Source organism: Apaloderma vittatum, unplaced genomic scaffold (assembly GCF_000703405.1).
Source record: "Apaloderma vittatum isolate BGI_N311 unplaced genomic scaffold, ASM70340v1 scaffold35858, whole genome shotgun sequence".
NCBI lineage: Eukaryota > Metazoa > Chordata > Aves > Trogoniformes > Trogonidae > Apaloderma > Apaloderma vittatum.
The window spans coordinates 1,953-17,793 of record NW_009732025.1 but is presented as its reverse complement, the minus strand read 5'-3'; the positions used below and the strand labels follow the sequence as shown (position 1 = coordinate 17,793).

Sequence of the window (15,841 nt, the reverse complement as noted above, 5' to 3'; positions counted from 1 at the left end):
TGCTGTATGCCATTGAAGTGGTAGTGAAAGAGCAGTTATTTTTTCATCTGTTGTCCATTAAGCAACTGAGTCTTAATCAGCCAAAGGAATACTTGGTCCTTGGGATCTTAACTAATGGCAAAGCCAAGGTAATGTGATTTCGCTAAAACTCTAGAGGAATTCTTTAAATTATATCAAACTTCCAGGGGGCCGGCTAGCTCAGTCGGTTAGAGCATGGTGCTGATAACACCAAGGTCGCGGGTTCGATCCCCGTTCAATCCCCATGTGTTGCCTGATCTAGTTGAGAGGCGTCCCTACCCGTGACAGGGAGGTTGGATTAAATGATCTCTAAGGTCCCGTCCAGTCTAGGCCATTCTATGATGATTCCTAAAAAAATTCTGTGCAATATCTGTGATCTGAGTTGTTTATCATGGGTCAACTGAGCCAAGCTAATTTCCTAACTCAAAGTCAATTGTTTTTATTGTTGGGCCCTGAGAGCTTTTAACTACTTTGTTGCAATGAATACAGAGAATTATACAGTCATTTGGATTGAAAAAGACCTTTAAGTTCTTTGAATCTAACCATTCACTTTGCAATACCAGGTCCACCACTAAACCATGTCCCTAGACTATGACTAATGTACAGTTAATTTATGTTAATTTATTAGATACTTCCATGCTTGCTAAATTTAATTTGTCTCTTTTGACTTTGGATTGTTTTTCTATAGTTTTAATTTAAGGATACTCCAAAATCAAAATGTCATGTCAGAATGGTCCTAAACCTTTTAAGAGATACCTCTAGAGATCGGGATCTGAATTTAAGCTACAAAACAAGCTCATTCACTTATTTGAATCACCAAACCCTCAGATCAGAAGATGATGAAGCTTTTGGATGCTCACAGTCCAGATCTGATTCAGTAGAACATGACCTTCTATAAACTCTTTTGATACAGCAGATGGCAGCAATGACTCAGCCACTAATCTCATGTAATGGATCTCTCCCAGTAAAATGAATTCTCCTACCTACGTCATATCAGACAACAGATATTTAAATCTCTCCAAACTTACCTCACATTCATAGTGTCCCATATCTTCATTGGAAGGGTTCTTGACCACAAGGACTATTATGCCGCTCCGTGGTTCACTGAAAGTCTGGTACTTACTCGTGTCCTTCAACAATACACCATCTTTGTACCATCTGCATGGGGAAGACACCCAGTATAAGCCAAGAAAAAATATGCAGCGTCAAGAAGTCCTCAGCTCACTGATCCACCTATCAGACCAGGGCAAACGACTCAAGAGCTCATCATTAGACCAATGTTTGGATCCTGGAAGACAGGTCTACAGGTGGGTAGATCACATATGGGTACTAAACTGCCTGGGATGATGAGATTTTTCTCAAGAAATCTCACCAGTCAATGCAGGCAAAAGGGTTTGAAATCGTGAGAAGATATACTGAGGATTTTGTCTGAATACCCCAGACTGGTGGCTCATACGATCAATTCAGGTGTAAGGCAGAGAGGAGAAAGGGATGATGAAATGTTGTCAGGACACTAGATCTGATACAGTCCTGGGACAGGGATTATGTGCAGGTATTTGTTTTCAGATGCCAGCTAGAATAAATTGCTGAGAATCTCAGGAGAGTTGAGATCAGGAAGAGCCAGCACTGCGACTGAGTTAAGGTGGAAGACACAGAGAAGAAAGGGTCATAACCTTGAAAGAAAAGGGCAAGAGGCTTTTCTGACCATGCAAAACAAGAAAACAAGATTTGTTCCAGTGTGACTCAAAGAACTGACCTGATCTGAGGCCTAGGTGCTCCTTCGATAGTGCAGGTAAACTGAGCATCTTCACCCTCCACAAAATAAGCGTTTCTAACCTTGTTCACAAACCGTGGTGGCACTGCAAAACAAAGATAAATGTAGCTAGTAGCTGGAAATACAATCCAGATATGAAAGATGTGTCTGTGACCAGAAAATTCTCATGATGTCTGCAAAACTAAAGACCAAGTTTTTTGACCTAAGAACAGTTGACTACACCTATACATCAAATAATTTTTGTTAAAGGATTATCCAGCAGACGTTATGCAGAACTTCTGGAATGTTTTAATACTCAAGTCTAAGGTAGTACATAGCAGACTCCTTTAAAACAATGCATCAGTGCAGAACTTTACCTTGAACAAGGATCTTTCCTAAGGTACTGGCATTTCCAGCAGGACTGGAAGCAAAGCACATGTACTGTCCTGAGTCAACACCTGTTAGGTTGTCCAAGATCAATGTGCAGGAACCGTCGGGATCTTCTATTATGATATGATGGGGATCCACCTCCACTGGCTTTCCATCTTAAAGACGAAAGGGAAAAAAGTCTTTGTAAAGAGTTTAGTACCAATTATGTTTTCTCCTTGGAAATTTCATCCAGCTTTTTGGCTTGAGAGGACTGAGAGCTGTTATTTGCTTAATTATAGCTGATGTTGGTACTTGAGGAATGAGCTCTTCATCTTCTTCCTGCTCTGTCCAACATCCTCCGGGCAAAGCACTGTTGAGGGACCTCAAGCACTATCAATTGTTGTTTAGACTTTATATTCTCCCAGGGTAAGTGCAGTGCAGTTACAGCTCTGATTTTCTAGCCAAAGGAACATCTCCAAATTGACTAGAAACATGGAGAACTGATCTTACAAAATGTGAACTTAGAGAAAAGCTGTTTCCTTTGCAATACAGTGATGCTGGGGAAAAAAAAAGTATGTCGACAGCTGCCGGTGCTATGATGTGGGAACATCTGAGCTAGTTCAAACAAGTTGTTGCTACAACACTGGAACAGGTTGCCCAGAGAAGTGGTAAAAGCCCATCTCTGGAAGCATTCAAGGCCAGGTTGGATGTGGCTCTGAGCAACCCAATCTAGTTAAGACATCCCTGCTAACTGTGAGGCAGTCGGACTGGGTGACCTTTAAACGTCCCTTGCAATCCAAAATGTTCAATGATTCTATGATTCATTATTGGAAACTGCCTAACTGCCACAAGACGTGGCTTCATACAGGCTAACAGGCAAACCTGAAAAAGCAGGTTATATTAGCTCATAGGAAAAACAACATTACTTGGGTTGCTTAGCAGCTAACTTTAAGACTAGACTTGAACATCTCTACGTAGACAGCTTTTAGATTACCCACCAACCAGCTGGCAAAAAAGTGATACGGACGGAGAACAAATTTAGTGGATGCTCTTCAGGACTTGCTGCTCATACCTTTGTACCAGCTGACAGACGGTTTGGGAGCTCCTGTAACTTTGCAAGCCAGCTTGACTGTCTCCCCCAGCTCAGCCGTACAGTCCGCCAGTTCTTCCTCAAAGTCCGGAGGTACTGAAATATCAGAATACTTGTGTTAGTCTGGAGGAGGGGGCCTTTGTCTGTAGGATGGCTGCTTCAAAGCAATGTAAGAAGAGGTATAATGTTTGCAAATCTGTGAGGTTCAGAATGGAAAGCTGAAGGGGAAATTTTAGCAGCGAATGATTTTTCCAGCTGACATGCTGTCCTTGCTTATCTGAGACTAGATTCAGTCAAATGTCTGTTGTTGGCTGTAAAGAAGGGCCATAAAAAAATGAGTTTTGTATTTTAGGTCATGATTTTAATAAGCACATCTGTTATTCAGACACCACACGGCTGTCACAATTAAGATAATTCACCAATATAAATGCAACCTTGATATCCAAACTAATGCTCTGTTGGTCTTCACAGAATAAAATCTATGCTTTGATTAAGGGGCTTTTATTTTAACTTCTACCGTATGAAACTATGCAAAATTATTATTATAGTCTTCCTCATTAGAACATTTTGCTAATAGCACAAAAATAAAATGCCCAGACTTGGTTTCAGGGTATATACACTGTTCTGACAGATCTTACTCTGTACAAGACACCATTTGTGGCTTATACATGGACATTAAAGATCTAATACTCCCACCCATACATTTTGTGAATAGAAAATTGGTGGAACCTCAAAAGACAGTGAGGATGAAGCAGTCTGGGTCACAAGGTAAAACTCCAGAGCAAATCCATGTGTCCCAGATAGAGCAATGTGAGTCACAGGTCTGGAGTGGAGGATTCAGTACCCAACAAAGCCACAGGGGGTTTGTGCTGGTATCAGTAGGGTTTTGGGTCAGGTCCCGAGACTGTTTTTCCCACTGGAGTTTGACAGCCTCCATGCAGTGGGCCAGGGCCTTTGTCATCATATTCTGTGGTCATCCACCTTTCTGTAATCCCTGCCAGAGCAAAAACATCTCTAATGTCAACTCCGCAATTTGCGTTCTAGAAGTTTCCATAACATGTTTCTTTTCTCCAGTAACGCACATTTTCTGGGCTATTTTCCTGGAAAACAAAATCCTCCGTTTATGGAGAAAAATGTATGAATATAAAGACAGAGGACTGAGCAACCACTCTACTTTTTGATCCAATGCAACCCACATCAGTTGAAACATCGAGGGACAGCCGGCTCATCTCATCAGCCTGTGTTTTGCATATGTGGGTTATGGACATCGAAGAGTAAGTTGGAAGTTACTCGTCCCCTCTGCTAAAACCTAAACAGGTCCTGTGAGACCCCTGTCATGTAAGCTCAACCACTTTGGTGATGTACAGTCTTGGCGTCCTCAATGGCAAATGGAGAGAGTCAAACATCTCTGTCCTATCCTGAGCAAGACACCTTCCTCAGCTCAGGAGGAGGACCTACATGCTAAAACCATTCCAGTTAAAACCTGCTGTGTGCTGTCAAGTCACATGAGTTGTTATTTACAGCAGTCTGTGATGTGACTAAAGGAAAATCTCCAACCCTAGTTCAGTTTCAGAGGTGGTAGATGACCCTAGGTGGTTTCTCTCCTTCTTTTGTTAACCTCTTTCCTCCTTATTTACTCTGGGTTGTTCAGCGTGGAAGAGGCTTCAATGAGACCTTACTGTGTCCTTTCAATATGTAAAGGGGCCTATAAGAAAGACGGGGATAATCTTTTTAGCCAAGCTTGTTGCGATAGGACAAAGGGTAATGGTTTTAAACTAAAAGAGGGTAGATTCAGACTAGATGCAAGGAAGAAATTTTTTACAATGAGAGTGTCGAAACACTGGCACAGGTTACCCAGAGGTGTAGTAGAAGCCCCAGCCTGAAAATGTTTAAGGTCAGGTTGGACAGGGCTCTGAGAAACCTGATCTAGTTGAGGATGTCCCAGCTCACTGCAGGGGTTTGGAACTAGCTGACCGTTAAATGTCCCTTCCAACTCACACCATTTAATAATTCTATGAATCAGGGAGACCAGTTAAGAAAAAAATAGGATGTTTGGGCCATCTCGGGCCATACTCACTCCAGACAGGCTCGCTGATCCGCTGTTGGATGCCACAGATCTCCTTCACCCAGGAGTTCTTGATATTCACTGTACGTGCCTGAAGCAGATATTTGCGGACCAGGTCTTCCCGTTCATGCCAGATCTCAAATGCCCGGTCATCCCCTTCCACGAGGTCATTCACGTCTATGTTGTTCAGCTGAGTGACAGAAGCACAAGAAAGTCAGCACACACCCTGTGTTCTTAGGGCTGAATTTCACCCAGAACCTTGGTCGGGCTTGATGGGGCCCTGATCAACCTCCTCTAGTTAAAGATGTCCCAGCTCACTGCAGGGAGGTTGGACTAGATGACCTTTAAAGATCCCTTCCAGCCCAACACATTCTATGACTCTATGATTCTATGACTGATTATATGATTGCTTCTATTATGATTCTATGACTGATTCTATGATTGCTTCTATTACTCTATGAATTTCCATAGTTTAGGACAGTTCAGATCTGTTCCCAGACTTTGTGAACCAGAGCTATTTTCAGTCAAGGTTTGAAATGAAAACATCTATTGAACACTAGCAAGTCTCTTGCTTCCGGTGTGTGCCCTCTTCGTAGACATGAGTTCTGCCATTCCCATTAAAGCTGTGTTAGATGCTCCAAGAGCAAAAGGGAACATTCACATCACTTTTAAAGTTTTTTTAGACTTCATGAGTGATGCAACGTCGTTTTTGCTGAACAACAATCAGGGCCATTTTGCAATCCTTCTCCTGGTATAGCTGATATTCTGGTTACCAAACAGGTATTTTCTGGGAACAGTTACCACATATCAGCAAAACAACATCTAGGATTAAAACGTATCCCAGGGTGGAACACACTGACCCTTCAAAGAAGCACTGCTGGGCCCAGGGACAGCACAATTAGGGACTATATGAAAAGAAATTACAGAGAAGGCATTCTCTGGACAAAGCATCATTTTTTTTTTTTCCTCTTGGAAAGTAAAATCTGCTTGTCAATGCCAACAAGGACAGGAGTAAGGACTTTCAGAAGGAGAACACGGTTTTGTTGTAGTTTTTTGCTTTTTTTTTTTTTTTAATACTGAACACTTACTGCCTTGGCAAAACTCTTTCTGCAATTTCTTTGCAGTTCTGACCTGAGCTCTGAATCTCTGAAGATGAGCTGGTCAAATCCTCCAAATGTCTCATTTCTGAACAGAAACTGGTGTCAGGAAAGGACATAACCAGTGGAGAACCACTGGCAATGTAGCATATGACTAAACCAGCATCTCCTCCAGTTTGATACCAGCATGGCAGACTTCCAAACCCAAAGATCTACAAATGCTAGCAAATACTACAAACAGCAAAATATCATGCAGTTAACTCAATGAACTAACAGAGATGAGCAAGGACTTGTGCGTGTAACCTCCTTGTTGCACCGTAAAAATCCACCCCTGCTTCTAATGGTTTCTGACAGGTTTAGCAGAGAGATTTTGGGACAAACATAAATTCTACTTGTGCTTCAGAAACTTTCAGAAACAGAAGAACAGTTCAAAATGTTAGTGAAATGTATTATGTAGGCAACAAGAATCTGGATATAAATGTGATGTTCTCAGTGACAGAATAATGCTCCAGGTGAGGATGCGATGATCAGACCTTCATTATGTTCTTGAAGATGTAACTGTAGGTCTCTGTCCTTGTGTCTCGCTTTGGTTTGCAGATCACAATGTAGTTTCTGAAGAGGAAAACATGTCTTTTGTGTCCTTTCCATGCCATTCTAGCTCCTGGAGCTCCTTCCCACACAATGAAGTGGCCCTGATAGGAAAAGGAAGGAAAAGCACATAGTGGTAACTCAGATAATAAATGTTTGCTGCTACATTGTCATTGTGGGTTTCTCTGGTTTACAGCACAGCAGGTTATTTCTAATGCTAAAGGTGATGCATCAGACTGACAGCACCAACAGGGATGCACACAGTGGTTGTCATTACTTTGACCTTTAAATGGTATTTGCTGCCAGAAAAATACAGAGCTCATGTCAAGCAGGCACACTCCTCCAGTACTAACGCTGACGGAAAATTGTATCCTGCATGTTATGCAGACACTTCATACTCTCACTTGGTTTCCTCACAGCAGCAGAACATTCATTTCACATTCTTTCAAACACGTACAGCTCAGTTAGTGACTTGGGTTCCCCCTTGGCATCATTGGGGAGAAGTAAGCACTGCTGGGGTGTGATTCAAGAGATTGGCTTTTTGTTTAATTGGTTTGTGGGGTTTTTTTATGTCTAAATGTGGGTAAATGACTCCCCCCCCCAGAGTGTCTCACTCTCACTGCAATTTAGCCCCATGACTCCACTCAGCAATATGCTGTGATACCCATGGAAGACATCGGACACAAAGAGGCAGAGTAAATAACCTGCCCAGCATGACACAGAAAGCCTACAAGGACCCAGGAATTTGAGCACGGGTGTTGAAAGTCCTCGACTAGTATCCCAATAGCTGGGTAACCTCTCCTCTCTGCTCTTAAACCACACGTGTTTCATGAAGGAGACCTGGAGAAGCACACAAGTCTTTTGAAGATATATGAACAGCCATGGGACAATGTCCACAAATTGACCCCATGTTTTCTTATGGAGCATGGGTGATGCAAGCTTCGCTACCTGGTACTCACATCCCAGCAAAATAGATTCCTCGAAAGACTTGCGTCACATGAAATCAGGAGGAGTGCAAAGGCTCATTGGACTGCTAACACTTGAGGAATTGACAGGGAAACCCACAGAGGCCAGTAATTTCAAGAGTTAGTCTGTGTAGCTTGGAAGAGTAAAACGGAGGAAAAAATTAAATGCTTTAAAATCATGTGGGGGTTCAGAACAAACCTGTTCCTGTTTGATGAGCAGGCTGGAAAAGCAAATTAAAAAATACATTGTGCATGAAATGCTCCATAAGCATCTGCGCTCTGGTCTTTCAAAACTTAATCAAGTTTTGAAATCCATCTCTCTGAGCAGTAAGAAATACGATAAGCAAATATTCTTTTTCAGATATCATTTCTAAAGCAGCTTCTTGTAGGACCTAAGGCTGTTTAGACACTAGTAAAGACACACATAGCACTAACACCGACTGATAAATTCCAGTTACCTGTCGGATGGGTTCACCAAGGCTTTCCAAGGTCCCTGGGTAGTTCTCAATGAGTGAGACATGCAGATTGTTTTCTGCTCTTCTGGTGAGGGCAGACACAACGGCATAAGCCTGCTCCAGCAAGGTGCAGTTTTGGCTATTTCTTGCTTTGTTTCGAATTAATTCCTACAGATGAACGAAGAAAATAACACTGGGCAGTCAAGATTCTCAATATCTTTTCCAGCTCCTCATCTGAGCAACTTTTATCCCATTCTTTTACCACGAAAGTAGGCAGTAGTAGTTTCCCCTATCCTATCCATTCCGCAGCCTCACTGACTAGCCAGTCTGGCTTTTCCTTACATCAGTTGATACTAAACAAAGTTGAAGCAAATACCAGATGTGATTCAGTGATTGAAAACTGAAAAAAATCAACTCTAAATTGTTTTTTCTTGTGCTTATTCTGATGATGCCACGAGGCAAACAATTCATGTGGCAGTGTGAAACTAAGAGTTACTGCTAGACTAAAAACTGGGGAAGATGGAAAAAATACAAGATGGCAGTTATCCTTCCTTTGACATTTATTTTTGTTCCTCTCCTTTAGCAATGGAGGCATGCTCATGCTCTCTTCCAATAGATCCTTTAAAATGTTGGTATTTGTGTTTAGGCAGGTGTTCAAAATCAGAAACTGAATTTGAATCTTCTTCAGACTATTCAGTCTGCTCATTTTGGGAATGCTAGAATATAGAAATACATTGGCAGTCTTCTTTCTGACTATCCTAGTGTTACTTTTTAAAAAAAACCCCAAACATTAAAAATTACCACTTTGGAACTTTGTGCTCTGGGCTAGAACCTGAGGTGGTAGGACAGATGAAAATGTGAAAGATTAAGCATTCCAAGATGGTAGAATGGGGTAAAGCTTTAATAAAATAGAAAGTTAATCTTATTGCAATATCAATGTGAAATAGAAGGAAAGAAACTGGTGAGTTAATATCTTATACAATGGAAATTGCATATTTTCATAATATACTTGTTGTAGAGTGTGAAGCAAATCCATACTTGCCTTGGGTATGTACAGACTTGTATTCATATATGTGTATATATATTTTTTATATATATATATGCATATATGTTAAGACCATTCACATTAAGCTTGCTGAACTTTATGGGGTTGGGAACTGTGAAGGTCTGGATTTACACTTGCAAAACTATCTAGAGAGACCAATCATGGTGCAGATTACTGCCTAACTCAATCAGCTTTCAATTGTAGTTGCATCAGAAGAAAATTGAGAAATAGGAAATAAAAATAAAGTCTGCATAAAACAGAACATAAACCTATCAGATATAAGTATGTAACAAAAGCTTTTCACCTTGATTATGGTCTGGTATTGCTGGATCCTGTTTATGGGCTTTTCCAGGTAGTGCTGCAATGGTGGAATAAGTGGCTGTGAAGGATCCTCATTAGTTAAAATTTCATCTGTGTATCTCTGAAAAAATACATAGAAGAGTGAGGAAAGGTTATTTTAAAGAATAATAGAAAAGACTTCTCCCTGGCAAATGTTCTTTCAGACTTTACTACCCCATATCTTGGATATCTGTAACTCTCCTCCATCTTTTACCAGTTAGTTATCATTTTAGAGTGCAAGACGTTTGAAATGCTGAATTTGTCTGCTTTTCCAGTGCAGGATTGACACTGGGGAAATGTGATCAAAAGCTTGCAGAATGAGATGGCGTGAAAGGGGGGATCAGCGCTTTTGGGGGGCGGGAGGGCAGGAGTGAGTGAACTCAGAGCCAGACCTCGATCGAGAGCCGTTCACATGTTTGCAGGGCTAGCGACCGCAGCGAGTGAGGGTCTCAGCACTGTCACCTGGAGTCAGAAGCAGAGGTCGTGGGGTCATGCTAGGCCACCAGTCACTGAGCTGGATGTTTATCCTCTTCAACTGACCCAGTGCACTTGGGTGCAACCCTGTGCAGTTTACCAGCAAACTTCAGGTTGGACTAGCTGTTGAGTAGGAGCCTCCTGGAGAGGGTAAAAGTGGTCAGGATCTGGGCAGGGGTGTTGGATGGAAAGAGGAGCCATGCTGCTACCCAAAGGATCCACAAACACGAGTGTGCTCATGGATCTGGAGCCTTGTGTGTGTGTTTTCACTAGTGAATGCAATCCCGGGCAGCTGGAGCAGAGAAACAGGATTTGCCCATCTATACTTAATAATTTATGTGAGTTCACTTGGTCTTATAATGTGGTGGCCCTTAAAACATCCCTTAATTACAATTATATAATCACAAACATATTCAAAACTGCATAAGCAGATCTAAATATGTTCCTGTACTGATTGTACTCACCAGGAAAAGCTAGACAGAGAATACAAAATTATTACATTTAGCAATGATTTTCCACAAAAAAAAAAGTTTAATAATTCACATTTGTAATTAATAACTGCATTTCTCAATCTAGTGGGTTACAGGATGAATGTTCAACAGGTACTTTGGCTACTGTTTTACCTTGTAGAAATCCTGGACAGCTTTGCTGACAACGACTGACTCCGCCTGTACCCTTCCCACCAGGTACTGGATGTACTTATTAAACTCTGCTTCGTTCTTGATGAAGCACATGGCCACGTCATCATCAGTGTCACATTTCTGTAAGCCTCGGAGGAAAACACTGCGGAGACAAATGAGAAAGGATATCTGAGGAGAAGGTGATGGAATGAGGATAGAACACAACCCCAGCAGCCAGACCTCTAAATCATTAAAGAAAACGACTGGGGGAAATGAGAGATGTTGCCACGTTAGCATTAAAGTTTTCCATGCCTCTTCATGATGCTGTCCCTCTTGGCTTGCGTGTATGAAACACCTTGCAAGGAAGATTGGGCTTATTTTCAAAGGCTTAGCTCAAGTTGGGAAGTTAACCCCTCCCCAGACTCTTATGCCTCACTTTAAGGATCAATGAGCCATCCACATGAGAGAAGATAGAGCTCTTCACGCTGTTTCACAAAGGATGTTGATACAGGTTCACATGCACCAAGATTTTGAGCCTAGTCGGTAACGGATGGCATATGTCAGCTCTCACAGGCAAAAAAAACAAACAAAAAAAAAAACCAAGAGAGAGAGGGAGGAAAGAGAAGGAAATCTATTCTCATGGCCCAGCCAGGAGAACTGCAAGATGTCTCAGGTAAGCATCCTCCCCACTGAAGAAGTGGTGTCCCCCCACAATGATTTCCCCCAAAGTAACTATATATTTTTCTTTGCAACCCACTCAAACTCCTTGTTGGTTCCTCCTGCTTACAGTGCTGTTAGAACCGATGGGAGCACATGTCGATCAGGGAAGATGCCGCATGGTCATTGGTTGCCTGAGCTTTGTATTTGTATGTTATTGATGCCCTCCCTAAGGTAAACTAAAAGTTAAGACCAAAAGGTGGGAAATTTGAGAAGCAAGGGTGATTCTCATGCTGTTGGCAGGGACTTCCCATGAGAATGATCACTCCCATTTTGCCTGTAAGATCGTGTTGCCTTTTAATGATAATTCATTACTTTTCAATTAAATTCACTTGAAAGGGTGAGAGATAAGCTGGAGATACGCAGCCTTGAAAGTCTGAAAGGTATTATGGAAGTCCTGACCCAGTGGTCCGACTTAAGCTGTGCCATCATCTATCATCCAAAAAGGACCATCAACTCCCTTGTATCTCAACATCCTTCACAGGAATAACGGTTGCTGTGGCTCTGACATCAAATATGTGGGCCATGCTTTTGTCTCAGATGAAGGCACATGGGAATGCCCACCTGGAATGGAAGCGAGAAATGTCATCGATATTTCTGAAGATGGTGGACTTCTGACTGGCGACAGCCCCCGGGACGTTGGGGCAGGTGTCAGTGAACTTAAGATGATGAGTCTGGAGGAACTGCAGATCTTGAATGTAATCCTCTTCTGAGACCAACAGCTCTTGAATAAGGATGCTGAAGGGAGGACAAACAGGCAAAAAAAAAAGACAGAAAATCAGAATTGTCCTTGAGATGCTGAGAGACTCCCTCAGGGATAGGGCACCTAAAATTACAGGGGTACTGCAGTTTGGGGTTTTGGGATGTCAGATTGCTTTCAGAATGACGTCACATAAATCCCTTCTTGAAAAGTCTCCCCATATGATTTAGATTGCCTGGAATTTTCTTAGGCTGACATCAGTGGTAAAAAGCATCAACCAAAGATAAAAAAATCACAAGGTTGAAAGATTCAAGAGTTTGCTTGATTCTGGGAAAGGGGAGGTGGCAGGACTCAGCAGAACCAAAACATGGACTCTGACAGGAAGGATCAAGATGCCACCGTTCGTCTTAGTTCAAAAGGCAGGAGAACTCAAAGGGGCAAAAACCAAATGACACAGCTCACCTCAGCTTCCTTTTATATTCGTCTTCAGAAACGAACTCTCCAGGGAACTCAGGAACTTCTGTAGTTCCCCACTCTGGTGACAGCTAAAACACATGAAAAAAGAAAAAAATATTCAAGTTAACAGTGCTTTTATTGACGTACACTGAGGAATATCTCTCATGTCCTCACAGGCCCTTTCAACAAGTCCTAAACCAGTACAAAATGCCTTTTTTTTTTTTTTCCCTGGGGGATGATTAGGTCTTTCAATATCAGGAAACCCACCACACATAGAGATGCTGTCTAATCAGAACATGAACACCCTCTTCACCCACCATTCCTTGCATAAGAGACAGCTCAGAACTGCAACAGGAGCCTATAATTTTACATAAAGTTTAAACACAGAATGATCAGTCACCTTTAATTTCTTGTCCAGGTAAGCTGGAGATACCCAACCCTGTCGAGAGGGGCTAGATTTGGTGGGTTTAGTCCTGACCAGCCACTTCAGAGGATGAGCTGAGTCAAGGACTTCCACATATTGACCTTCCTTCAAAGTGATGGTCTCCCTGTCAGGAGCAGCGGGCACGTAGTCAGCCGTGACCATGTAGACATCAAAGATCTGCAGGCAAGAAACGACCATTATTTTGTGCTCGAAAACAGAATACAGTGACACCAGCAGAACACGAGTGTTTATCTGTGTTTGATGTTCTGTTCTCCAGACGTTGTATAGCGAAGAGAATCCCTGTCTGCTTTTTGCACGTAGAATACCAAGTCCCTAGGAAGCTTGGGCCATATTTTCAAAACTATCTGAGTTGTTTTGCACGTACACCATGAAATGGGATTTTTCTCCTAAGGCGAAACAAACCGGTCCTGAAAATATCAAAATAGGTTAACATTTCCAAAGTTCTATTTATTATTTTTTTTTATTTAAAGCGTTTGAAATGAATGTCAAAAAAAATTCCAATTTTCACGGAATTCTTATTTTTCTCATAAAGAACTTAACAAATTCTTCTGACCAACTCTATACAAGGCCACAGAAAACTAAGATCTAACTTTCTGGAGCTCAGACCTGAAAGCAAAAGGTACCAAAACCCAGATATGTTATTTGAATATGTCAGTTTGAACAACTTGTTCGAGATCACAGAGCGAGCATCCAAATTTGATTCTATTTAACCACTAAATAGATCTATTAAAGTGAAGTACATGCCTAAAGGACATGAAGATCCTTAAACCATAGGAGACTGGTCGTTCTAGGTAAAGTTTTCTCCTTGTGTCAAACATGTCCGTAAAGATACCATACCTCTCCTCTGGAATCCCCATCTTCAGATTCTGAGGAGGACTCCTGAGCAATGGAGGAAGGTCTGGATCGTCCATGGCGGGGAGATGCAGAGGGAGTTTTTGATTCATCATCACTTTCTGCACCTGGCACTCGAAGTGTGGCTGAAGAAGCAGAGCAACAGCAAAGCGTGAAATAAAGATCTCTAATCTGAACGTGAACCAAATTTATAATAATTTTTGGTTTCATAAAACAGGATTCCCTAAGAAAAGCATTTACAGGATTTAGTGTGATCTCTTATTCATATTTAGAATTAGATAAATAACTGGGACATTTTAATGCATGAGATTGCATGCCTCCTGCATGTGTCACCACTGCACTGCAAGAAGATTTACTGGAGAGGTAAAGCCTCTCTTTTTGTTTCAAGACAAAATTTTACTGCAAGATAATTGGTATATGATCCAGGATTTTTCATTTAATCCAACAAATCATTGGATTACTGCACAGCTGTGCACACAGTTTTCAGCCTCGACTTTGTTTTAAAATCCCACTGTGAGATAAAACTCGAAGATGTGGGAAGTCTTCAAAACAGAATTTCTGTTAGACTCTGTTAGAGTGATGAATATCTGAGGAAATAATATGTTTAAAATACACTTCTAGTTTTCCAGCTTGCCCTTCTCTCTGAAGCTTGCAGTTACTCTTACTTATTTAAATAAAGACTGTATGCATACAATGGGCACCAGCCATCTCGTTTTACTGAAATAGCTTTTTCTCTAGTTTAGAATTGTAGACCAAGACATGCAGTTTGGATGGACTCTTACTAAAAATTCTTTATCCTAAGCATTTGCAGGTCTTCCTGTGCTTATATAGGATGACTGACACAAAATCTGCTTCATAAATCACGCTGATATTTAAATATTTTTCTACACTAATTGAATTGCGTTTCCCAGGATCCTTACCCTGACTTATTTTTGCAGATACCATTTCTGAGATACGCGAGGTAAGCTTCTGGAAGAATTCTTCTGAGCCAACATCAGCTAGTGAAATAGGGCTTTTGGGTACACCTTCTCTACAAGGTTCAAGGTCTCCTGGAAAAGAGAGAACTTCCTACTAAGCAGGCAATGTAATTGGAAAATCATCTTTTTATTAACAAAATCTTCTGTGGAAGGAGGGTCTAATCTTCTTCACTTTTCCTGCTTTTAAAATCGTGCTTGGTCACGTTTCATCCAAATAATTCACCCTTGAACAGAGATCAGTTCAAACATTTTGGACAGTTTCGAGAAAACAGGACAAAAGTAGGTGGTAACAAAATACATAAAACGATCTGAACTGTAGATGTGAAGGGCAGGAGTAGGAGCGAGGAAAATAGCTTCTCTTACCTTCTCTTGCTTCAGAGGAATGAATATCTCTGAAAAAGAAGCAAAGTGGAATTAAAGGTTAAAATAAAATACGTAGTAAGGAGAGCTAAATGAGAACCACCTCCCCACACACCTTGTATGTGAAGGCTGGGAATATCTAGGTTAGGTCTCTGCTTTGGACTGCAGGTGCTGGTAACTGATACGAGAGATGAGAATTGGGACATCCGGCTTGGGAACATTCATGTGTCTCACTCTTTGAGTCAAGTCCTATCTGAGAATTCTTTATTCTGCTGGAGAGCAGTGTAGGAGAAAGAGACCTGGGGGTACTAGTGGGCAGCAGGATGGCCATGAGCCAGCAATGTGCCCTCGTGGCCAAGAAGGCCAATGGCTTCCTGGGGTGGGTTAGAAGGGGAGTAGCTGGTAGGTTGAGAGAGGTTCTCCTGCCCCTCTGCTCTGCCCTGGGGAGGCCACATT

General features: G+C 41.7%; 1 protein-coding gene across 1 annotated transcript in view; it reads right to left on the bottom strand.

Annotated features, from left to right (window-relative positions):
• The window catches only part of LOC104278410 (obscurin-like), a gene marked incomplete at both ends in the record, with an annotated part of 18,047 nt that overhangs the window by 432 nt on the left and 1,774 nt on the right, over positions 1-15,841 (bottom strand). Inside the window, 15 exons of the mRNA XM_009875371.1 lie at positions 1,047-1,176; positions 1,775-1,877; positions 2,149-2,316; positions 3,213-3,326; positions 5,308-5,485; positions 6,926-7,084; positions 8,404-8,568; positions 9,750-9,866; positions 10,882-11,041; positions 12,160-12,333; positions 12,758-12,840; positions 13,152-13,352; positions 14,034-14,173; positions 14,969-15,097; positions 15,389-15,417. Coding sequence (XP_009873673.1) covers positions 1,047-1,176; positions 1,775-1,877; positions 2,149-2,316; positions 3,213-3,326; positions 5,308-5,485; positions 6,926-7,084; positions 8,404-8,568; positions 9,750-9,866; positions 10,882-11,041; positions 12,160-12,333; positions 12,758-12,840; positions 13,152-13,352; positions 14,034-14,173; positions 14,969-15,097; positions 15,389-15,417 — 2,050 coding nt within the window. The remainder of the gene's footprint in view (positions 1-1,046; positions 1,177-1,774; positions 1,878-2,148; positions 2,317-3,212; positions 3,327-5,307; positions 5,486-6,925; positions 7,085-8,403; positions 8,569-9,749; positions 9,867-10,881; positions 11,042-12,159; positions 12,334-12,757; positions 12,841-13,151; positions 13,353-14,033; positions 14,174-14,968; positions 15,098-15,388; positions 15,418-15,841) is intronic.